Genomic DNA, 26,047 nt, shown 5'->3' with positions numbered 1-26,047 from the left:
CTTTAGCTTCATAGTTTCAAGATTTCAGACATCTGATTCACATAGTTGTGTTTTGAAATATTTAAATAGTTGCAGGGTTTTTAAATTTTTTTAAATATTCCTTCAGGCTTTGTTGAGTTTTAATATATAGATGCAACTCCTAAGCATTTATTTGGATGCTAAGAAAACTTATTTAATTGCTAGAATACACTTGACAGAAATTAAACAGAACTGGCAAGGAGAATATTACTCCAACATACAATAAATCCAATGTTTAGCTCCATATTGATTAGTTGCTAGTGTTTTTGAATGGGGATGTGGTATGAGGAGAAATTCAGAGAGAACCTTAGGGCTGAACTTGGGCTTCACATAACATTCAGAAGGCCTAAATGTAAAATAGGAAATAACTTCATAGACTTAAATTCAGCAACATCTTCCTTGAATACTGCCTCACAGTGTGTTTTTTCATTAGACACACAACAACTTCTAAAAAGGGTCTTATCGAGCTCATTGAAAAAACCTTATTGGTACAAATAAACTTGTCCATCTTTGAGAATACACGAGTCAGCTACTTGCTTAAAACAGCGATAAAAACACTACATCATTGCAAAGAGGGATGGCATTTCTCACTCTGTAACAGTAGAACAAATCATTAACTGGAGGTGGAGGAACAGCAACCAGAGGAAACAACAAAACTACTTTTGGCACTGAAATGGGCAAATTTGCGCACAGTTACCTCTTGATAAGTTGTTTGCCCGTATTCACCCTCTTGGTGGAGCTGCATGACAAGGTGAATACAAACTCAAGAATTGTAGCAAATTTCGTGGGATCCCAGTTACGAGCTACCTATTTACTTGTGACAAGTTTCCAGCTTTGGCGCTCTACCCTCACTGCATTTGTAATGGAATAATACAGGTGATGGTTATTAAGAGAGATTATTCAGATTATGTTGAACACTTACAGGAACAATAAATACATATGGAGAAAGACTGCTGCACATCCCAGATCATCTAGCTGCCTGTACAAATTTCTTTATGTGCACAGAAAAACAGCAGCCATTCCAAGACTACCTTTGCCCCATTTTTCATGCAAGTTTCAGACTGGAACACTGCATTTCAAAACACTAATCAGAAAAATACCTCTGAGTATGTGCAAAGTGCTTTTATCTCCCATATACTATCCTATTTACCCACACATTTGGTTGGGGGGGGGGGTAGGACAGGCTTTCCAGAGCAGATAGTGGCCAGTGCCACATAGCATATCCTTGGATCAACTTCATTGCAGCTCTTTCTCTTCTTGAAAGCAGTAGCAGTTAAGGCTATGCTTCCAAGTAACATGGTTGGCAGTAGGTCTCTTGGACTCCTCAGAAGCTCTTGTAAGTATGGTCAATGATCTGGCTTGCTGGGAGTGGAAATCCAGCACCTCTCTATCTAATTTCTGCTCACCATTCTAGTATATTTGGCCTGGATTGCTAAAGTTGCTTTAATAGAATGGGGAAGGAAGTATCATGTCAAAAAATGAGATGAACCTCAAAAGGTGCTGGAAATACATTTTTTTAAAACTTGTACCTGATTTGTGTATGCACAGTGCTTTGCAGTAGTATGGACCACCTTTGGCTTTCCACATTTTGTGTTAAAACCTACAACTGAAAATGATTTAATTGGCATTGTTGCCATTTAATATACACAAGATGCTCAACAGTGTAAAAGAGTAAAATATATTTTCTTGCAGCACAAAAATAAAAACAAGCAGAAATATTCACCCATCTGATCTTTTTTTGGTAGAAGCACCTTTGGCAGCAATTAGCTGTGATTCACCTTAGATAAGTCTCTGTCAGCTTTACACATTTGGATTCTGAAATGTTTGCCCATTCTTCCTAACAAAATTGTCTTCAGCTCTGTCAGGTTGGGTGGGAACCTTTGGTTTACAGTGACTTTCAAGTCTTGCCACAGATTCTCAGTTGGACTGAGGTTTGGGCTTTGGCTGGGCCATTCCAAGGCATTCAAGTACTTGTATTGTTCCAGTGTCACGTTCTTTGCCTGTGCGTTGAACATTTTTGCCATGCTGGAAGGAGAACGTCCACCCAAGGCCCAGGATGCAGACTTGAAACAAGCTTTCAATAAAAAATGTTTTGTATCTGGCTTCATTCCCACAACATGTTGCTGCCACCACATGCTTTACCAGTAGGATGGTGTTTCCAAGGCAATGAGCATTGTTTGCTTTGCACCAATTTGCAGCAAGGCTCAAAAGATCATTTTGCAGCAAGGCTCAAAAGATCAGACCAGGGAACCTTTTTCCATATGTTTGCCATGTGTGCCACATGCTTTTTGGCAAAGTCCAGATGGACTTTCATATGGGTTTCAGCAATGGCTTTCTTTTCACCACTCTTCCTTAAAGCCCAGCTTTGTGGAACAGCCAGGTGATAGTTGTCCCATGGACAGTTCCTTCAGTCTGAGTTGTGAATCTCTTAAGCTCTTTCAGAATTACCAGTGGCCTCTTGCTTCCTTTTCTGAGTAAGTTCCTTCTTTCTTGGTCACTGAGTTTTGATGGACAGCTTTGTAGGGTTTGAATTGCACTTGAAGCATATTCTTTCCCTTTTGTAATAATAGATTTAACATTGTTCCAAGGGATGATCATACTTTGATTTGGGATTTTTAAAAAATGACTTACCCCTAGTTAGTGCTTATCTTGGAGCTCTTTTGATAGCTTTTTGGTCTTCCTGATTTTTTTAAGGTAAGTTCTCCAACAAATCCTGCATATTTAATCTGAGTTCATGTAGGACGGGAATTGCACACAGGAACTATATTCTTACACTATAAGCTGCCTTGTGTCAGCTTGCACCTGGAAAGTGGATACTATGTAAACAAACTTCAAAGACCTATAAACCACTACATTGTTTAAGATTGTAATTGACGGTCCTGTTATATTTCCTACCACCTAGAGCAGGAGTGAATGACATGTGACATGAACTGCATGCACCCCCTCCCCCCACATCCCTGTTGGGACTGCAGCATCTCTGGCCCCAGCCCCATTTCCTTAACATCTGTTTCTGAATGCCCACAGAGTGTACAAACCATCAAATTAAATTTGCTGACATGCTAAATTCAGCTTTTTGGATGTCCTTTATTTATTATTACATTATATAGCCTGGAGGCTATGGACACTGTAAGGTGCTATACGACCATTTTGCTTGAAAAAGAGCTAAATTTAACCTCTGTTGTGCTCTGTAGCAGCTTTTTGCCAAAATTGAGCAGCAAGCCAAACACTTGAGTGCTTTTTTCTGGCATCTCTGCAGTGCTATATTGCCTGTGACCTTTACTGTGGACTAGGATCCAAACTGGACTTTGGACCTTCAGAAGTAGCATACCTCTCTCTGGAAAGTTAGGTTTATTGGAACTCAAGGCAGGGCCTTTTCTGTAGCAGCAGCTCACTCTTGAAGCCTGCTGTCTAGGCAAGTCAGACTAGTCCCTGCTTTGTTCTTTAGAGGGGCAATGAAGACTATTGTTCCTTAGCAACACCAGTTTTTGTATTTATTTTACTATCATGATTGCATTTTTATTTTGTTTCCTGTTTTCATTAGATTAGCTTGAATGACCAATGAACTGGAGAATAATTGATAAAATTGACAGATATTTATACAGTAATACAAGGATACATATTTACAATTGTTATCCCTACGGCATTTAGAGTATAAACTTCCTTAATCTTCATTAAAGGGAATAGCTCCTCTTATGTCCCATGAATTACTTCCTTTGACTTTGGGATAACCAAACTGTTCTTGTCAGGGAGGGACTATTCCTTATGAAGCAGGGTTATGATCTTAGATGCAAACTGGAGTTTTTTTAAAAATGCATAATACTGCACTTTTTTCAGCACCTGAGGTTAACCTGTCTGTTTCTGTGTATAATCTTTAAAATTATCCAAATTTAATTAGTAGGTCCTGAACATGATTACACTTTTATGGGTAATTAGGTTTGCTATTTATAAAAAATTAGTAGATGAAACTGGAAGTGTCCTTTAATCTTCCAGAGCATATTTTGTGGACATTTTTGTGGGGCTTATGCAATGTGGAGGGAGAATTTCTGCCACAAGCAGTTTCTTTTCTTCTGAGGGATGAATAGTTTTTCAGAATAGCTACAATTTTTAGCAGCTATTTATGGTTTGGATTCATTGCTCATAGTATTTTAAAGACTGGGGACTTTACTTTTTCTCTTCCACACAATGCTGGGAAGAGGTCTGTAATAATTCGGTAGCTTTCTGAATAACAGAAGCTACTTCCTGAATCCAAAAGACAACACCACACACCCACAAGCAACTCTAAGATAAGATCTTAGCACCATTAAGCATTTCTGCATAAGACCAAGATATATAAGCTTATATGCTATGTATAACTAGAGGAGAAATGGGACTGTTAATTGTAGAAATGTTTTGCTTGCTTCTCAAAAGTGGGAGCATCCTTGGAAGTGGAGAGTAGCATGCAGAGCAAACTGTTCTTTTTGGACTAGAAATCTGGAAACTTGAAGAGAAGTAAATGGTATTTCCATTTCAGTTTTCCAGTGACAATGTGCCTCTATATCTATCTATCTATCGAAATATATCCCAACTCTGAACAACCTTGGAGAAAGAGTCCTTAATTTCTGTATTGAATTTTCTATTCAGCTTGCTTTGGGACTAACAACTGTTTTTATTAACTTTCTATAACTTGATGCTCTCCAGATTTTTGGGACTGCTGTTCCCATCATCCATGTCCAGTGTGGCTAATGGTCAGGAATGCTGAGATTTGTCATTTTAAACATCTTGAAGTTGCCAGATATTGGGCAGTGCTGACTTACATCCTTGACTGTCATGAAGGGGTATGCAATCTGGCCCCTTCAGATGTTTTGGCTGGACCACTGGTCTGATGGGTCCAAGATACTTTCAGGTTGGCTCAACCATCAGAGTTCCAGTCAGCATCAAGGTTGTAGGACCTTGGAGTTGGAGTTGGAGTTGACCTCTTGGGAGGTCCTAAGATTGTGCCTTTAAGTAGTTTATAAATGTAGAAATGGAGAAGGTATAAGCCACTGAAACTAAAGACCTGTGACAGATTATTAACCACTGGTCTACATTCATATCTTGACTTGTAAATATTCTGCTCTCCTCCTTGCAACTTGTTCCTATTTCATGCTGCTTCCCAGTTCATAGATTGGTTTTGTCTTTGCCAGTTATTAGTAGATATGATAGTTTTTAACAGGTACTGAGTACCTAATGGAAGGGGATAATATTTTTGTTTGCAAATTTTTAACGTGCATTCTGATATTGGCTCAGACATATAATCATTGAATAAATCTGCATGAATTTGCTACACTCAGTTGAGATACACTTTTATGCTGTAAATTTCTTCTACAAAATATTTAATTATACTGCAAACTAGTGATTAATAGTTCTAAAAGCTTAATGAACTTGGTCTCCTGGAATTAAAAAATCAGCAATTCTTTGTGCTTGTTGACTCAGAATGTAAACAACTTCATTTGGGGAATGAACATATTTCTGAGATTTGGGGATGTGAATATAGTAAACCAAATTATAATTTAATCATATTAAGGATGATACTTTTTATTTCTGGTTTTTGAAAACAAGGTTCATTATAGAAGTTCACCATAGTGTAATCATAGAATTAATGTTTGCCATATCAGTGCAGTACCAAAGGATTCCTCAAATAGATTTTCACTGTCTCTAGAGATTTAATTCAAATTGTAATAATGTGTCAAAGAATAAGGCTATGATGCTTTGAGGTTATGCTGAGATCTGTGTGAGGGCATACTGTATACTTCAAAGCACTGCAGCATGGACTGAAACACATGTGCCTTGAAGAAAAGGAATACTAATAAAAACTGTCTACTTTGAAATATGGGGGAAAACATTTTTTTCTCCTGCTGCCTTCAAAAATCACAGTAAAATTTAAAGAGCAGCAGAATGGTGCAGCTGCTAGGACTTCACACTGAGTCACTTGAATATTATGTTGTAATTTTGCTTAGAGCTAAGATTTCTAATAAAGCCCACAAATAAAAGAAATAATAAATTTTCAGTCCTGTTTTGCGAACAGCCATAGATAAGCTAGGAACACGCTTACATCCCGTTTCTGGCTATTTATCAAATCACATTATGTTTTACTACTTTATTACTGACATGAGGCATACATAATAATGAAAGTGTTGAGTCCTCTGCATAGGAAGACTTGGATTGGTATAAACATGCTTAACCTTGTAGGCGACTGGATAATTTAAATGGAATATTGTTATTTTTTGTTTCCCTTCTAAGACAAACTTCTTTTTGCTGCCACTAATCCCAAGAGACAGTGAGCTGAACTTTCTCTTCAAAATGTCTTCCACTATGGCCAAGTGTATGGAAATATTTAAATATGCATCTTTCTCCACCTAAGCCTATTGTTCTGATGACTGGAGAGTTGGCAACCAAAGCCTCCATATTTTAATTTAGAACCAGTGTGGTTTATAATTGACTGAAAAGAGCTTTGCCGAATCAAAGCAAAAGGCCTATCTAGTCTACAATGGCCAGCCAGTCACTTGGAAGCCCACCATAAGGACATGAGAGCAACAGCTCCTTCCTGCCCATGTTCTCCTGGTACTGACACGCAGGCTAGTATCATGACTAGTAGCCATCGGTGGCCTTCTCCTCCACCATTCCCTTTTAAAGCCATTCAGGTTGGTGGCCAGTACTCCATTTCTCATAGTGAATTCCATAGTTCACTATGCACTGTGTGAATTGCTTCTTTTTATCTGTTCTGATTTACTCAATTTTCAGCTTAATGGGATGACATCAGATTCTAATATGATAGGAGAAAAACTGCTTGTCTTTGGAAGTATCAGTCTGTTCTGTTTGCAGAAGGTTGTTCTACTTGAAATGTGGACCTCCCTCTCTAAAACAGGGCACAGCTCATGTCATTCAGCAGGGTTTCCGTGGAGCATATTCAAGAGGCTGGAGAGGGTGCCATGGGAAGGAATGTTCAGGGAAGACCACTTCTGCTGGTGCAGTTGATCCATCCTAAATCCAAATTTAACCTATCTTTATCCACTTCTTCCACTTCATGAGTAAGTCTGTCTACTTCTACCATGTCTCTGTGCACTTTCCCTTTGTGACCTTTCCTCATAGGTGAGTTCATACCTTTGCTTGATATTTCTTGTTGCTCCTTCCTGCTGGCCAAAACTGTACATGGCATTCCTAGAGTGGTTGCAGCTTAGGTTTGCATAAGGGCAGTATGGTATTGATAGCCTTAGTTTCAGTTCCTTTAGTCTATAACTGGATCAAGCAATTATAAAGCATGGTTTGGAGGACTGGGAATAAACTATGTCTTCTTTTTACCTCCTCCCCCCATTTTTCTTAAGTGCATTGTTATAGTGAGCTTTGGTGCATTGCAACCGTTGAATAATAATTTGAAGTCATGCTTTTGATATTTACTTGCACATCTAGATTTTTTTAAAAAGCTATTTTAGATGCAAATATTTCCCTTAATAAATCTTGTAGAACCCTCACTATATTAATGTGTGTTAATACAAATATAACAGAATCATCTTTGCTTCTGTTTATAAAACCTTGCTTAAACATTTCCCATTTAGATTTTTTAATCCTTTCAGCCAAACAGCATGATTTAAAAATTAGCTGTGTTAATGCACAATAATGGCCTTGATGGAATCCTTCCCCCCCACCCAATACATTGACATTACCTAATGCTTTCCATTAGGGTGTATTAGCAATTTAATATAATTTCATGAGATGTATGTTTTATGTTATTTCTCTGTAATTCTCTGTGCTTGAAAGCTTGCTGAAGCTGAATTGACTTGACAAATGTGGATCATCTTAATTTTCTTTGCAGGAAAAACAAATTACTAGAGATGGCATCTCAGAAGAACATGTTTCCCATACATTAACAAAGTCATTGGAAACAGGATCTAGTGTCCTCCAATCTCGATGCACATAAGCGCCTGAACTCAGAAGCATGTGTGCATGGACTGAGGTGTGGCAGTGGTGATCTCGACTGATCCTGGGTTTTGTATGGTATATAGACAACTGCTTTTGATCACCTGGATTTAGCACCAGGAGAGAAGGGAAGGAGGTTGTGCTGCTGAAAGGAATGTAAAGTGAGGGCCTCTGCCTTCTTCTCTCTGATCTGAGCATGGTCCCCCTCGCAAGTTCCAGCTATGAGTTTGAGAAGGCCAGCCAGGTTCTTTCCACACCAGCTGTGAGGGGAGAGGCAGGGACAAATAAGCTGGAGCTCTGAATCAACCTGTGCTCCCCAAGGCAACATCAGGGTCCATAGGACTGTGCCTTTAATATGATTGCCTGGACAAGGTCATATAACTATTATTACCACCTTTTAAACGGATCACACTTTTTAAGTGGGAAAGTAAACAATGGAATGTTTGCAATAATCCACTGCTATTTGATGATGCACTTCTATGATTCTTCTCCCTGCTTTCTTATGACCCCAACAGGAAATGGTGGGGTCATAAGAGAAAGGTTGCTGTGACTTTATTGCTGTATTTCCTATCATACTTTACTGAGGATTTTTAGAAGTGGTTAGACTTGCAAATTTGTGACTTGAGGCTCTCCGTATATGACTAGATGAATTTTTGCAGGCAAACAGTGTCTTCAAACGCACAGGCAAGTATAGGAAATAAAAATAAACATTTAAATACAGAGAGCAATCTAAATAGCATCTCTACTCCATATGTTGTTGTACCTGCTGGGGACCCATTATAGTCCCTGGACCTTTTGTGCACTAACACTTCAGTCCAGAGAATGCTGTGCTCCATCTGCTGTAATCTTTAAACTGCACAGTATGGGCTTCTTCAGATTTTGACCTGTTATTTGCTCTTGCTTTTGATCTTTGCTAGGCAGGCAATATGCCATTCTATGCGATCGCCCCTCCCTCATCACCCCTCTTTTATTGCTGTAAAATGCAGGATAGTACAAGTGCTGCATTTTTGTTGTTTACATTTAAGACAAAGAAAAATGTATAGATAAAAGGACGTATATCTTTTGATATTTTATTCTTGATTCTAGCTTTCCTTATTTTAAGATCTTTGCAAACTCTGCTTTTTGAAAGCAATATTTAAAGCAGCATAGGGCAAATAGGCATCATCCCAACAATATAGGCTGCAGCTGGCAATCACTTAAAAGTCCTTTCTTTTGGCTCCCTCCAGATAAGTGAACACCTGGCTTTAATCATTGACACACAATTTTGTGGGAACCATTTCAACACAAAGCCCCCAAATGGACTTAGGCATATTTAGAGTTGCTAATTTCTCTCTCCCCTCCCAATTCCTCCTTCCTTTCTTAAAAACAACAAAACTAAACACTGAACATTTATAATAAAAAACAAGTGTGATTCAATGCATTTCAACTTGCAGTTTTTCATACTGGCATCTATATAGATAGACTTTGTTATTTCAGCTTTGTTATCTGAATTGATTTGGTGATCTTAACACTTCATTCATTCAGACTCAGGGTTTTTAAAACAGCAACATTCCTTCTTAGTATCCCGTAAAGTAGGATATTAGTTTCCTGTGCAAATATTCTTCTCTTTTCAAAGCACATTGTACTGAACACTTTCAAATGAGTTGTCCACCATTCAAAAATCACTGAAGAATATATTGAATTTATTTAAAAAAAATTTTTTGAGACAATGCTTAGTTCTTTGGCTCAGAGGTTTTTTATTGGCACTAATTGGGGCTAATGTTAGAAACTGGTTTGCACTCCCAGCTCTGGTAATTAGTGAAGGTAAGACTTTGACCCATGTAGCATGCTTCTAGATGACAGTGTGGTGTCTGCAGTAGGTATATTGGCAGAAATCAGACAGGCGTTATTGCATTGGATTCTCAGCTTGAACCAAGCAGCTTTGCATGTATATGTCTCATTTCTTGCTTTGGTGGGGTTAAATTGTGACTTGAAGGTATGCAACCATGACTGATGGTTACTCCTTACTGGTAGGCAAACTTTTTGACCTTGCAAAATAGTTTGCTTTGCTTGTAGTACAAAGGCTGATTTCCCCTTCCCCAGCTCCACACTGTATTCCTTCTCAAGAGCAAGTGTTAGAAATAGTATTAAAATATATTGGATTTCTGGTGGTGGTGATGGTGCCAAGCAGTGGTGGTGTTTGCAGCAATGTTAATCTTTAGGATCTGAATATTTATCTGTTGATTATATTGATATCCTTCCTTTTTCCCTTTCAAGGAACTCAAGGCAGCTTATATATTTCTCCTCTCAATCTTATCACAACAACAGCCCTAAGAGGTAGGTTGGGCTGAGAGTTTGTGACTGGCCTGAAGTCACACAGTCAGCTCCATGGCTGGGGACTAGAGCAGGATTCCCCATCCTGCACTCTTAACTACTATACCACTCTGGCTGTCTCAGGAATGGTCGCTGTGCTGTATATTCAATGGTATTGAGCACCATTGTCAGAGCCAATTGTTAGAGTAGCAAGTCAGCGCTTTTCTCAGTTGCATGCCAGTATGGCTCCTGTTGATTTAGAGCTGTCTTCCCCAATCTTGTACCTTCTAGTCGTGTTGAACTACAATGCCCATGAGCGCCAGGCAGCATGGCTTTGTGTATGCAGCTTCTGCCCTGGAAAACAATGTGCCCCCTGGCCTAGCTAACACATTTTTACTTGGCCCCACAGTCATGAGAATCATTACTTATCTGGGTGCATATCTTTTGTTTGTCAACCGTGCTGATGATGAATTTTAGACATCTGATGATGACTTGTTTAATTCACCATTTTCTACATCATCCCTCTGCATGTTTTCCTGTTTTATAGAAGGGGTAGTTAACCATTTCTTGGTTAAGGGCTACATTCCCTTGTGACTAGTGTTTTGGAGGGCAAATGTTGGTGACAAGCAGGGCCAAAGTCAGCAATGAGCATGCCCGACACCACTGAGTCGGTCTCCCCTTCTCTATCACCTGCTTCTGCCTGCCTGCCTTCAGCATACTTCTTTCACTCTCTTTTTCCTTTCTGCCCAGTGGGCATCTCGGGACACTTTGCTTTTGGTAGTGGTCTGAACGGATTGCCTGAAGAGGGCTTTTGGAATTAAGCTGAGGGCTACATTAAATTGACCATATCCTGCTCATTTACAGGCATGCACACAGTTGTATCCAGACTGTCCTCTTTGCAAATGGAAGGTCTCCTTCTATTCATAGAAGGGATTGAGATCCAGAAGAGAATTATGCCCATTTCTTTTAGTATTGTCTTCTTTCTGCCTTGTAACTATCTGGAGGGTTCCCTAGCTCTCTGGACTAGCTTTTCAGGGAGTGCAGAGGCTACAGTGGGAAGGAGGAATTGTTGAAAAGTATTTGCCTTCATCCAATGGTATTCTGTCTATAGATTTTATTTCCAAGTTGTTAATCAACTTTCTGCAGAAACTGACTAGTAAACATATTTTTTAACAATTCTGCTTTTTTACCGAATGGCTAAAAATAAGAGCAGGAAGATAGTGATGCTAACTTTTATTTGAAATTCCAGATTATCTGAAAATCTGTTTTTATTTCTGTCTTAAAAGTTATTTCTATAGCGGATGCTGAAGTCATTGAAAAATTGCATTTCATTTTGACCTACTGTCTAGTTTCACATAATATGACACTCCATGTTCAAAGATGAGTGTGGTTTGTTAAACCATGGGTAACTTTTAAAATTAGGTTGTTGGGGTATGTGACTCTAGTTGCACTTACCACAAACAGCTGATGAACAGTGTTCATGGATTTTTGTTGGGTTGTGCACTGTGGGTTGTTTATGGTTAACAGAGCATTGTTAGCACAGCTGGGTTCACAATAAGAACAACAACAGAATGTGGGTTGTCATGTTGGGTAAACTCAGTGAATGTTACTTTTGCAGTGCTGTGGAAATTAAATTTGTTCTAAAATCTTGCTTTTACAATGATTCTACTTTCTTTCATACTTTAGAATATGGCACAGGCGCTAGGCTTTGGGAGAAGGTACCTGAAAGCCTTTTGTAAAGGTTTCTTTGTTGCTGTTCCTGTGACTGTGACTTTCCTTGACAGAGTGGCCTGCATAGCAAGAGTAGAAGGAGCTTCGATGCAGGTAATGGGGTTTCTGTTCATTTTCATCTGTATGGTGGCTTGATGTAAATAATTGACAATTGGTGGTGTGTGTGGGGGGGTTGTGTTTGAAGGAGTGTATAAAAGTTATCAATTTTAGTTAATATATTTGAAGCTTGTATGGAGTTACACACTTATGAGATGGTTATTTCTTAGAAATCTAGATGGCTAGTAAGTTTTTAAAAATTATTAGCAGTTGTGTCAACTATAAGTGGGTAAGAGCTCAATTTTGGCAGGAAAGGCTGATAAATAATTGCCATCCACAGTTTTGAATTTACATGAACTGAGGTGGACTTGCATAGGGCATTTTGGAAGGCTTTCCATCATAGGGTTGCTATAAGTCAAAGTGACTTCATGGCACATAACAAACAAGATAGAAGTCACTTTAGAAAATATACCATGTTTAGATTAAATTGTCTACTTTGTGGTAATTTATATTTTTCAATGTTTTAGCATTACTGTCATTTCAGAAATATTATGAAGAGATATTTCCCTTATCTTGTTCTCTGCTTGTTTTTTTGTGATGTATGTGCCAAAGAGATGGTTTATATTTATCTTTTGTTCTTTCAGTTTTTGAAAATCTTCCTTATGTTTGCACACATAGCTTGGCTTTACTTGTTTTCCTGTCCTATGCAAAACAGTGGTGTTCTGTCATTCCAGAAAATTAAAGTTGTGTTCTGTTATTCAGAACAGCCATCAGCCTCTTCCTTTTCTGTCTTTCAAGACACCATCTCCCCTCTTTTCTGTTATGGTAGAAATCCCAATAGTTCTTGCATAATTTTGCTCCTTGCCCTCTACCAAAAGGTATTCATATTTTAAATTCTGCAAAAATACTCCAGGTTGTGGAATGGAGTAAGATTTGAGAGACTATCCATAATTATTGAACATCAGCTAGACTGATGTTTAATTATTTTAAGTCGTCTTTTTCTTTTGGTTTAGTTTTAATTTTGATTCATATAGTTTTTTCAAGGTGGCAGTTGTATAAAAGTGTAAGGACTTAGTTTCAAGTAAATGTGAATAGATTGCACTATAAACTATATTGTGAAATTGTTTTGCTTTCTTGTGTGGTCCATGTAACACCTAGGTTTTAGGCACTTCACAAATAACTAATATTGGGCAATGAATGCTAAAGTAAACTATGGGGCTTCTAGAACCATGCCAGTGTCTATAGTGTAATGGGTTTTCCTGGCAAAATATAATGCAAGAGTGATGAATGTGCACAAAACTGAGGGCTCATTCCTTTCACAAAAGTGCATCTGCCACCTTATTTTAGTGTGCAGTGCCCACATTACACTGCCCCGATGAGCAGCATTTTCCTTTCAAGCTGGCTGCAGGGTGTACCACTGGAATGTACTCCCTGATACATTGGAATGGAAAGCTTCATGGAGAAGGCAGGTGGGCTATTGCTCACTTCTACAGGTGCATTTGAGCACTCTATCTCCTGTTTGGAAGGAGTAAGTGCATCATTACTCAAAAATTCTGATTCCTCAGAGGCAATTGCTCTTGTCAGCTGTCTGCAGGTGTGGGCTGCAAAGTATAGGCCAGTGGCTAACATAAAGCTGAGCTACACTGTCAACAGGACTGCATGGCATAGTTCATAATTGCATGCTCAGCCTCATGTTTGAATAGTCCCCCATATTTAGAACAAACAAACAAACAAACCACACCACTAGACTAGGGACCTTCCTTAGGTATCTTGCTGTAAACAGAAGGCAATAGCATCGGAAGCTGCAGTGAATAGCATCGGAAACTACATTACTGTCTATGAAGTTAATATAGGAAATACAACTTAGGTTATTTGAAAGCATTCATAGTTATCACAATCAATTGGTTGTTTCATAGCTGTGGTATATTGAACACCAGCCTGAAAGTACTATTGTAGTCACATGTTTTCTTTCTGCTGTTTTGCTTCAGCAAGGAAAATGTGACAAATCATCTTCCTTTTCTTTTATCTTGCACTCTAGAGAGTGAATTATGTTGAATGTGTTTGAAAGCTATAGGATGTGATGGAAAGTGAAGTTTAGTCAGCATGATGCCTTACACTCATCAATAACACACTTGCATCCGATATATGATTCGACTCCTTGAAGCCTTCACTGTACAATCCACAAGAATTGGATTTGTAATAGACCTTTTAGGCTCCTAGCTGGCTTTGTGCACTCATTATCCTGACTCATGCTGTGACTGAAATTAAAAGTTCTTTTTTTAAAAAAAAATAAGGAATATGGCTTACTCTTCTTTTATTTCATTTCATTTTCTTTTTCCTTTGTTTTTGTATTTTGAACAAGGGTATATGTAATACAGATCTATAACTACTGGGAACAACTACTGGTGTTAAAAGAACAGGCAACTTAATTTATTCAGGATCTATTTAAATGGATATTGGGAGGGTTTGGCCCTGATCACTAGGCTTTGTTCCTTAAGAATCAATATTGACTTCAACTTTGAGTAACTATAATGCAGAGTTGGTACAACTATGAGACGCTGCCTACCAAGGATATCAGTATTCAACTTCTCAATAAGGAGCAAAAGGAGGGGGTATGGGATCATAGAACAGTAAGGCTGTTGGGTCCACCCCTGCTCAGGGTAAGATCCAAAGACTTACAAAGGTTCATCTTATCTAACAGCTGCATTCAGCATGAGCTGATTTCTGCAGCACCTTCTGAGATTTGAGCATGAAGAATGGAGAAATGTTTACGTGTGTATCTTAAATAACAAGTCTAGGGTTGGACTCAAGGCATGTTCTCAAAGCTGGACTCATTATCTTCTCTAGGATGTTGTCTCTGAAGTCTGATATTGTGAAATATAAAGGCCTCTGGAACATAAAGCCTGGCCTTCTCAAGGTTCATGGACTCATGTATGCCATGAACAAAATATTTATGGTTTGGTAGCTCAGAATGCTTTCTGGTTTGAACCCTTATGCAATCCCATGGTTTCTAGACAGTGTCTAGGGTATCATGCCATATTTCAGATTTCTACACTGATTTTGGAGACAATACTCTGACCTTGAAGCTGGAATCAGAGCTCTGACTTCCTCTCCAAGTTGAGGAACACAACCATGGAGATGTGTAAAAGGAGGCAGTTCAGTTGGGTGGAGAGAGGAATGGGCTGTGAAGCTAGGATATGAGTGGTCCGGAAGCTTCTTCAGCCTTCTTTGCTCCTTCTCAAAATGTTCCAGCCAGACAGGTGAAGGAGCCCACCTGGCAAAAATGCAGGGCACAAGGACAGGGAAGTGCAGAGTACATCTGCTTCTTGTCCATCTCTGCATAGGATGTTTGTGAGCCCTAAATTTGAGGCTTACAGGCATCGAGGGTGTAACCCATAGGACTGCACCTTTAGTAGCTTTAAAAACTTTGTCTCTCCACATCAGAGTAATGCAGTGCAGATTCTACAGCTAGACTTAATCTCTGCCTGAGTATATGTATTTCTAGCCTTGTTTGATTTCGAGCCAGTCTCCAGACCTAAGATCTGTAGTGTGCCCTTTTTAGTGAAACTCTAAGGGGACAACTTTCCTACTGCTCAGAATCTCCTTTTCTAGTGTCTTCCTGAATAATTAGACCCAGTTTGATTTGAACATCTGTCATGCAAGATCCTGAAATAATCCAGAATGTTTCCTCACAGGCCAGGAATTTGTCTTATCACAGTTTATTTCCTGTAAATGTGAACCTGAGCCAGCTTGGGATGAGTGTGTGTGTGTGTGTGTATGCGCTTGCAAGGGTGAAAATTCTACATTGGGTTTTTATTTCCATTGCCTGTGGCTCCTTTGACTACTTTGTTCTTGAATTGCTGCAGTTAGTTTGGCTAGAACCCCTTATCAAAGTGGCTACCTAAAAAAGAATTTGCCTAGTTGTAACTGTGCATAAGTCTGAGCCAGAGTTAACTTGGCTCCTGAACATGGAGCTTGTACCTTAACTTAAGCTTTATTATTTAATAAATGCATTCCTTATTGCATTACTTTTTCCCAACTGCATTAATTTATGCCATTATTACTGTTGCCTTAGATCAAACCCTTTATGTGTTCACATTAAAAGTTGTCAGTACATTTTAGTATTAGTTTATTTGTTTACTCTCCTGAACACATGGGAGACAGAAACATCTGGTGAGATAATTTGCTTATTTGTTGATATGGATTTACTAATTTTTTTTAGTAAAGGTTGGACCAGGGTTTCATACAAGTACAACTTCATTTTCATTCCATAATGCATGTTCCATTAACTTTTATGAGTTTGAAGTCCTGTGTCTGTGGTGTTTATTGGCATTAGAGCTTCCTACATTACTGCACACCCTAGAAGATACGGGAAGTAGCAGTTTCTGTAGTCCATTAAGTATTGTGTCTACAAGATGGACATGATGTTTCTTTCTGTATTTGTTTATTGCATTTGTATCCTGCCCCATAGCCAGAAGGCTCTCAGTGCAATCATAAACAATAATAGAGATAAAAATAGAACATAGAGATAAAAATAGATGACAATAACTAAAACCATCAAATGTAATAGAATAAAAATACAATATAAATACAACAGGAGGATAAACACAGTATAAACAATAAAACATGAAATCCTCTTAAGATTGAGAGGGACACTTGGGGTATTGATCCCTCACATTCAGGTCATGTGCTCTTTTCTGTTGTTCTCCATCCATCCTGTTTTGGAAACAGCTCTTTATATCAGTTTATATCAGTCCAGCCTTTCTTATATTCCCCACTGCTGTAATCTTCATATTCATTCGAAAATGTAGTTCAATTTAACTGAGACTTAAATGATAATTCTATACAGCTTTTAAAGTATTGAACTATTTTTATGGGTACTTTTGTGGTGATGACATGTTAATTTTTGCTGTGTTCTCTAACCTGCTCATGGTTTCTTAGCTGAAGCAGCTTTTAAAAACTCTACAAAATTTAGAGGTATATTATTGATTCTGATAGTTTTTATTCACAGTTATGCAGTAAAATGCAAGAAGCTTTGCCTTCTTACCCAAAGGGAAAGCTCTGTTTTCTATTTGTAAATGTGATGTTTATTGTGAAACAAGGGAAGGCATGCTAAATTAATATATGTGGTGATTTCTTTGACAGCAGAACCATGCAAATGAATGCCTTCCATTCTGAGTAATTTGTGTGATTTCTTGTTAATACTTTTCTTGTGTGTGTATAAAATTTTTGAAGCCAACACAAATCTGGTTCTATCTTTCTTTCCTCTAAGACTGAGAAACAATGAAAAAGGTAATATGAATTACTGCTTGCTTCTAGATTGTTCTTCGTCGTGGCCTCTGTGCATCACACACATGGGTTCTGCGCCTGCGCAGTGCCTTTGGCCGGAAGATTAACAGCTAACGGTTTTTGGCGGGAACTCCCCTCCCCCTCCCCCTCCCCTCCCCCCAGCATTATATAAGGAGCGGAGTGTCCGCCATTTTCCAGTCTTTGCGACCACCGTTCGTTGTGCCTCTTGCTGCTTCGCTCTCGCTAAGATTATTACTTACCTTCTTGCTCGTTGAAATATCTCTTTCTTCCTACCAAGTTTGTATCCCTTGTTCTTGTTGTTAGTACTTGACTTGTTTTTAATTAACTTTTGCACCGTTTTTTCCTCTATCTCATTCCTATAAAAAAAAAAAAAAAAAAAACCCAAAATATTACTTTCCCGCTTTACTATCTCCTTTATCTTCCTTTCTACGATGGCGCAACGGGTGGCGTTCCGCAAGTGCGGGAAGTTCGGCTCCAAAATGCCCACCGCGGACCCGCATGATCTGTGCCTCCTTTGTTTGGGGGAAGGGCACAGAACCGATAAGTGCGGCCATTGTTTGGCCTTCTCTAAACAGGCGAGGAAGAACAGGGAGAACCATCTCCGCAAACTTTTGTGGGACCAGGCTCTCCTCCAATCAGACCGGCTGGTGGCTAAGCCTCCACTGTTGTGGCCCCACCCGAAGGCCTCTTCCTCCATTGCTCCGCCCTCACGCCCTTCTGAAGAAGGTGCTCATATCATGACTGACCAGTCTGTTTCCCTGCTGAGGAAACAAAAGGAGAAAAGAAAGCACAGAGACTCAGATAAATATCCTGTGCATAAGAAGGCCAAGAAAGATAAGATGGGCAAGCCAGTTAAGAAGCCGAAGAACTCTGAGCAGGCAAAACATCGCCACTCAGGCTCGGCCACTTCCTCGATTCCGATTCCTGCTTCGGAACCGACCCCCTCAGTCCCGACCATCCAGGCGGCTATGAGGGTTACTCCACCGGGCTCACTGCGCCGAATGACAGCCAATCCCATTCTGGATTCACGGCGTGGTTCCATCTCAGATGGGGAAATACAAGATTCTCCACCTAGAGCTCGATCACCAACCCCGATGCCTCCGATCCCGATGGATACCGAGATTGCCATCTCCCCTCCGAGAAGCCACAGGAGCCGTTCCTCAGATGCGAGGTCTGATGACTGGTACCACTCCAGGTACTCCTCCACTCCGAGACGGGAAGAGTACCATTCTGTGGCCTATTATCCGGCTTCCAGGGGATGATCTTTGTCACCAACACCTCGGGAACAGTTCCATTCAATGCCCAGAGACGCCCCGAGGGCCCCATCTAAAGAAAGTGGCAGATCAGAGTCACCAGGAGATTCTTCCTCCAGTGTACCACCCCCCTGCTGGATGGAATCTGACGAGTCTGAGGCTGACTCAACCTCGCCGGATGCAGTGGTTGCTTCTCAGGGCCCGGGGTCACCCGAAGAACCGTATATATCATTTAACGATCTGATGGCCAGACTAGTGAGGCCGCTCGATATCGAAGCCCACCAACAGCCGGGACCGAGTACTGACCGTTTTTATGATGTGGTCGGGGCGAACAATCCACATCTATTGCCTTGCCGTTTATTACGACCTTACGGCAGGCAATGACCCAGCCATGGGACCTCCCAGCTCACCCACAACCGACTTCTCGTAAATACACGTCTATGCATCGGGTGCGGGAAGAGGACATCCCGTTTCTTCTCCGTCACTCCAAGCCGAATTCGGTTGTTGTGGAATCCTCCCAGGGTCAGGAAGCCCATGGACACACCTCGCCTCGTGACAAGGAGGGAAGAAAAGTCGATTCCCTCACCTGCCGGGTATACGCAGCTTCGGGCCTTGGTTTACGAATGTCTAATTCTGACGCAACCCTGGCACGTTACCAATATTTTCTTATGCAACACCTGGACGCCATCATTGATACTCTCCCGGGAAACCAGGGTGAACTTGCTAAGACTTTTGTTAAGGAAGCTACGCAGGTGGCGGTGCAACAGCTTTCCACCGCGAGGCACCATGTAGACTCTGATTCGAGGTCGGTGCCATTTCCCTCCGCAGACACACCTGGTTGCGTAATTGCAATTTTCTGGATGAGATGAAGCGGAGAATTGAGGAGATGCCATTCGACAGTTCCAGTCTCTTCCACACGAGGACGGATAGTAAATTGAAGAAAATGCACGAATCAAGGATGACTGCCCGTCGTATGGAATTGCAATCTCTACCCCGACGTAAGTGGTCATGGTCACGCCCACAGTACCATCAACAATTTCCGCCTCGGCAACAGCAACCTCATCAACGTCAGCAACGTCGCAGGCAACAGCCATCCCAGCACTTCCAACAGGGCCACCGCCGCTTTGATATGAACAGGCGACAGCGCTGATGCGACGAGCGAACCTCTCCTCTCATTCCAACTCTACCCTCCCCTCATTTGGGGACCGACTGAAGAGTCGGCTCTCCATTTGGGAGTCCATCACATCTGATGGGTGGGTGTTATCCATCATCCGGCACGGATATGGAATTGAATTCGACATTGTGCCATCACCGAATCCTATCTGCTATATACCGACTTCCTCAGTACTGTTAGACGAGATTCACCAACTCCTTGCTAAAGGAGCTATTCGTCGCCTGTCGTTATCGGAGGGATTCCATGGATTCTATTCCAGATACTTTACGGTCCCAAAACGAGATGGGGGTCTCAGACCAATATTGGACTTGAGAGCTCTCAATGGACTCATAACACCAAAGAAGTTTCGGATGACCACATTCCAGAGTATTCTCCTGTTGCTGGGAAGAGGGGATTGGTTCACCTCATTGGATCTGAAGGATGCCTATTTTCATATTTCAATACATCCATGTTATAGGTGCTTCCTTTGTTTTGTGGTGGACTCTGAAATCTACGAATTCAAGGTGCTACCGTTTGGATTAGCCACTGCACCAAGGGTTTTTACGAAGTGTATAGCTCCTGTTTGTGCATAGCTTTGATTACGTGGAATTCGGATATATCCGTACCTTGATGATTGGTTGCTGGTCTCCGACACAAAAGCAGGACTTTCGTCTGCTGTTGAGTTTGTGTGCTCTATTGCACGACCTCGGACTCTGTATTAATCAACAGAAATCTTCCCTTCTCCCTACGCAGGTGATCAACTTTATCGGAGCCCGGCTGGATTCAACGTTGGCAAGAGCCTTCCTTCCTCGGGACAGATGGCATGCGATTGCTCGATGCATCGCTTGGATCTGACAAGTAAGAACTGTCCCCGCCCGGTCTATTCAGAGCCTGTTGGGACACATGTCTGTTTCCATCGCTGTGGTTCTGCATGCCAAACTCAGGCTACGTCCCCTTCAACTGTTCTTCAACGAAATGTTCCGACCACAGACAGATCCACCTACCAAACAGACAGATCCACCTACCACAGCAGAACAGGGCATGCACGAACTATTGTTCCAGAGCGGGGATAGGTCAGGACTCGCACGGGGACGCTTTCATGGTCCCCTGGACAAATATGACTTTTTATGCTTTCCCTCCGATTCCACTCATCATGAGAGTGTTGGCAAAGATCATTCACAAAGGGGCCACAGGGCTACTGATCACCCCCTGGTGGCCACGCCAGCCATGGTTCTCAACTCTCCTTCACGTCTCCCGAGAGGAATTTCTCCAACTCCCTCTTCTTCCTTATCTCATTACCCAGAGGGAGGGCACGATTCGACACCCAGACTTGTTGTTGCTGAAACTGACTGCATGGAGGATACGATGACCGGATGCGATGCACTGGTCTCGACGCCACTGACGATCCCTGCCATTGCTGCTCAGCAGAGTCTACACCCAGACCTACAGTATGTTCTCGAATCTGCGCTACGATCATCTACTAGGAAGTTGTACGTGGCGAAATGGCAGAGATTCTCTAACTTTGCCGATTCACACTCGTTTCCGGCGCCCTCGGCTTCTGTTCCAGAGATTCTTCAGTTCCTCTTCGAATTGCATCAGTCTGGACTCAAACCTTCGTCCATAAAAGTTTATACAACAGCGATTTCTCATTATCAAGGGACTATACATGGTCTCTCCATTTTTGCTCAACCTCTGATTAAAAGATTTTTGAGAGGATTGAGTAATCTACATCCAACTATAAGGCCTCTAATGCCCACCTGGAGTCTTTCGGTGGTCTTACAAGCGCTGACTCGATCACCTTTCGAACCCATGGCGACGATTGATCTACGCCTTGTCTCATGGAAGACTGCCTTCCTTGTTGCAGTGACTTCAGCCCGTAGATCCTCTGAACTCTGCGCCCTTCGGGTAGACCCCCCCTTTCCTGAATTTTCATAAGGAAAAGGTGGTTCTTTGGCTGGATCCGTCTTTCCTTCCGAAAATCGCTACTTCGTTTCACATGCAACAGGAGATTGTTTTACCAGCATTCTTTCCAACCCCTTCAAATCCAATAGAGCGATCTCTGCATGCTGGACGTTCGTCGTTGCTTAGCCTTTTAAAGGTCCAGGACTGAGTCTGTTCGGTGTTCCAATAGACTTTTTGTAAAATACTCGGAACACAACTGAGGCTGCCCGGTCAATTCCCAACATCTTTCGAAATGGATAGTAAATACGATCATCCTGTCTTATCAGTTAGCTAAGTTGGACTTGCCATCTACTCCAAGAGGTCATTCTACAAGACCTGTTGCTGCTTCTTCGGCCTTTGCATCAGGGGTCCTGATGGAAGATGTGTGCAGGGCGGCCACTTGGGCTACCCCCTGTACCTTTGCCAGACATTATAGACTCAATGTCTGTGCCAGGCAGGATTGCTCTTTTGGCAGAGCTGTCCTTTCTTCTGCCCTTTGCTGATGACACCTCCCTCCTCCAGTTGGGGTAAGCTTGTTATTCTACCCACATGTGTGATGCACAGAGGCCACGATGAAGGAGAGCAGGTGGCTTACCTGTAACTGATGTTCTTTGAATGGCTATCTGTGCAGTCACACAACCCACCCTCCGACCCTGCTTGGTATCATGGGTGGTCCGACTATCTTCTTTCGATACTATGATCTCTTTAGCTATGTGTCGTACCACTACTGAATTTGGCTATATTGTCATACTGACAATCCTTTATTATAGGAACAAATGTCAGTCTTTCAAAGACTGGAAAATGGCGGACACTCTGCTCCTTATATAACGCTAGGGGGGAGGGGGAGCGGAGTTCCCACCAAAAACCGTTAGCTGTTAATCTTCTGGCCAAAGGCACTGCACAGATGCAGAACCCATATGTATGACTGCACAGATGGCCACTCGAAGAACATCAGTTACAGGTAAGCAACCTGCTCTTCTGCAGGATGATAAGCTAGCCTCACTCTTTGTTACCTTTCCTTCATGGTTTCTGACTTAGGAGAACCATGAAGCTTATTTCTCCTTGATGTCTTTTTATGTGATGTTCTTCAGTCATGGCCATTTCCCATCTTATTTTCTTTGCTCATCACTTACTTGTAAGGAGGTCTCAGAGTCCAGAGGTGAGGTGATGGGAAGAGCCCATTATCTGTCTGCTGTCTTTTTTCCTGTCTCTACCCCAGTGGGCCTCACGTCTGCTTAGGGGAGTCTTTGGCAAAGTGTGGGTATCCCTGGAATCCTTACTTCATATCTACATGGGTTCAGAGAAAAACTACTGTCGCATTCCATTTGTTAGGATATAATCCCGTGCAAGTATAGACATAAGAAACTTATCTAAATTTGCATTGGATTGCACCTTTAGACTTTAATGTACCCCAAGAGTTTAGTTTCATATAACATGCTGGCACATTGCCCCTCTGAAACAGATTGAAAAAGGGAGCTCACTCACTGTGTGTGAATCCCAATAGAAGGAAGTTTGAGGTATAAGGAATTTACTAAATAAGACTGAAGCCACATGGACTGATCATGTCACTGCTGAATTTATTACTAGGCATGGGTCTATTTATGTTTTTAGTTGGTTTGGAGACAAACTTTGAATAGAATCTTGTCTCTTGAGTTTTTGTTTAATTTTAACTCAAGGCAATGAACTTCTCACATTATTTTAGTTGGCTTTTGTCCTCTATAGTGATTATGGGGATATAATCACAATAAACTAATTCTATAAACATTGTCTTTCTGGGTTTTTCCTATCTTGGTTTTAATTTCTACTGATTGTACTTCTATTTAATTTATGCAAATAAGCCTCTTGGATTAGAAGCACTAAATAGGAAGCTGAAACATATTATTTAAATGGTTGGGGTAAAAATGTGCTGAAAGGGGGATGAATGATTCCTTGTTCTGTGGATTAAAAATGTTTTCAGTCTTTACATGACAAGTAATATCAGCAATGAAAAACTAGGATTGCAAGTGAAAGAGCATGCTGAAATTCTTGCTTAGATTTTGTGGTCTATAGCTGTTAAAATGAATGAGAATATGAATATGAATAAACAGCACTATTGACAAAATTACATGTTAAATCTGATTATTTAATTGTTCCAATAGTCTCAGTATATCATTACATGAGAGCCAAAGAAAAAGTCATCATGGTACACTTAAGTCAGTAAGCAATGCACTGAATGTTGGAGAGTTGAGTTCATCTGGTGGATTGTTTCTTCCCATATCTCTCATTTGCTTCTCAGTGTTTTTTCATAAATCTCCTCTGCCCCATTTTCTCAATTATGTATGTATCTGAAACTAAAAATGCACAGTGCAGTTGAATGTATTCTCCTCAAAATACATTTTTGTATGTGTTTCATCTTAAAATATGCATTGAAATACATGTTTTTATTATTCTTTTGGAGCTTAGAACTAATTATAATTAGAACTTAGAATTATTCTTTTGGAGCTTAGAATGGCAAAATTAGGAGTAGTGTTCAGACCAAATAACTGAATTCACACCTTCAGGATCTGTTGAAGTGATCTCCAGGTGATCTGTTTCTCTTAAATATACAGAAGTAACAATGTCTTAAGATGAGGTAGGGCTTTGTGCTGATTTAGGCCAACTGATCCTGCAAGTCCTTACTAGTACAATTTCAATAGAAAGATTGCAGAAGGGTCACGTTTGCTGCTGTCCTCATAGAGCTCGTTCAAATGATGTGCACATGCCTGTAAAAGCTAGTACTTCATTTCAGTAGGCATTTCTTTCAGCACTTCTGTATTAATTCTACAAAAATGGACAGCAGGGAAAGCTACCTTGATGAGATACATGTATATCCTTTCTGCTGCTCAGTGCCCTTGTGGACTCTGGGGTAAGGTGTCCACAGGGTATGAAAACTAAAGCAGTTCTGCTGCTCTTGATTGTCAGCAATAGACAAAAGTGTCCCAGATTGCTTCATAGTAAAATATTTTGGCATCTCCTCCTCTTCCTGCTTTTCTTCCTCTGCGTCTTCCTTGGAACTTTGATCTTAAAAAGTGGCAATATGTATAATACATGTACAAGATAGGAATGTTATCTGTCAGATGAAGAAGTCTTTTCATACACACTGATTTTGTTGTTAATCTCATTGTTTTTCTTGTCACTTTCCCTTGAAATTTAGATACTTATTATATTTATATCCTGCACTTTTTTCCTTTCAAGATACTCAAGGAAGCTTACACAATTCCCCTCTTTCTGTGACTGATCCCAAGTCATCCAGTGAATTCTGTGGCTAGGTGGGGCCTAGAACCCAAATCTCCTGCATCGCAATTCCACACGCTTAGCCAATACACCACACTGGTTCTCTAGTGTTCTTGTCCAGGGGAAATGGAACAATTACTGCAAATTCTAACAAAACTTTCCAAACTCATGAAGCATTTATACTACCAGGCTGTTCAGTATTTCTTTTCACATTGATGAGTTGCTTACATAATCACAAAGCTTATTAAACACCAATACAGCTAACCCCACAACATGCATGCAGGCTTGCGATTTTCATGTAACATTGTAACCTACTGTATAGGGGGATTGACATTGTTTCACAAAATGACTCTTTTAATGGCCTTAATAAATACAGGTCTCAGTGCATTTTACATTCTGTATATGTGAGCAGTATACCCTGTGACCTGAAGGATGAATGTTATGATGTAGAGATATTATCTCTGCAGCACACAGGTTAACTTCAGTCTCTTTATTGGCAGCTATCACTGACGGACAAAAAAACCCCCCTTCCTTTTCAGTAGCCTGGACAGAAAGAATAGCGTGATGGGACTGGTATATAGCTGCAGATTAGGGAATTCAGTTAAAGACCAATTGACATACCTGTGTTAGTCCCCCAAATGGTAGTTCATGTAGCACTTCCTCAGCTACACTTTAAATGTAGGTGGGCATAAACACAGTCTGGATGGAACAGTACAGGCTGCAATTAGCCAGTAACTTCCATGCATTACAGAACTGTGCCTCTGGATTAGAGTTATTTACATATTTTTCTTTAAGCAAAACACTCCTTTTGTTTCCTTATTCCTCAGCCATCATTGAATCCAGAAGACGGACAGATGTCTGATGTAGTGCTTTTAAACCACTGGAGTATTCGAAATTATGAGGTACAACGTGGAGATATAGTTTCACTGGTGTAAGTAACTTAAATCCCAGTATATCTTTGTATATTACTTTGTGTCACTGATGTTGTTTGGAAGTTTTATTTATAATGCCGTTACGCAGTTGAGGCTACAGAGAGGAACTTGGCAAGAGACTTATTGTGTGAGTAACACATGCAGAATTAGTATTGTTGATTTCTAGAAGGGGCTTTCATCATCAAGCATTCAAAAGC

The 26,047-nt window shown here is 40.7% G+C and overlaps 1 protein-coding gene across 5 annotated transcripts in view; it reads left to right on the top strand.

Annotated features, from left to right (window-relative positions):
• Positions 1 to 26,047, top strand: part of IMMP2L (inner mitochondrial membrane peptidase subunit 2) — a 520,099-nt gene that overhangs the window by 2,039 nt on the left and 492,013 nt on the right. For all 5 annotated transcript variants that reach the window (XR_006413969.1, XM_044422946.1, XM_044422945.1 and 2 more), the window contains exons 2-3: positions 11,929 to 12,066; positions 25,746 to 25,849. Coding sequence is in view for 4 of the 5 variants with exons in the window: in XM_044422946.1 (XP_044278881.1) it covers positions 11,932 to 12,066; positions 25,746 to 25,849 (239 nt within the window). In the remaining variant the exon portion in view is untranslated. The remainder of the gene's footprint in view (positions 1 to 11,928; positions 12,067 to 25,745; positions 25,850 to 26,047) is intronic.

Source organism: Varanus komodoensis, unplaced genomic scaffold (assembly GCF_004798865.1).
Source record: "Varanus komodoensis strain SLA01 unplaced genomic scaffold, ASM479886v1 scaffold13_1, whole genome shotgun sequence".
NCBI lineage: Eukaryota > Metazoa > Chordata > Lepidosauria > Squamata > Varanidae > Varanus > Varanus komodoensis.
This window is presented reverse-complemented; position numbering and strand designations above follow the sequence as displayed.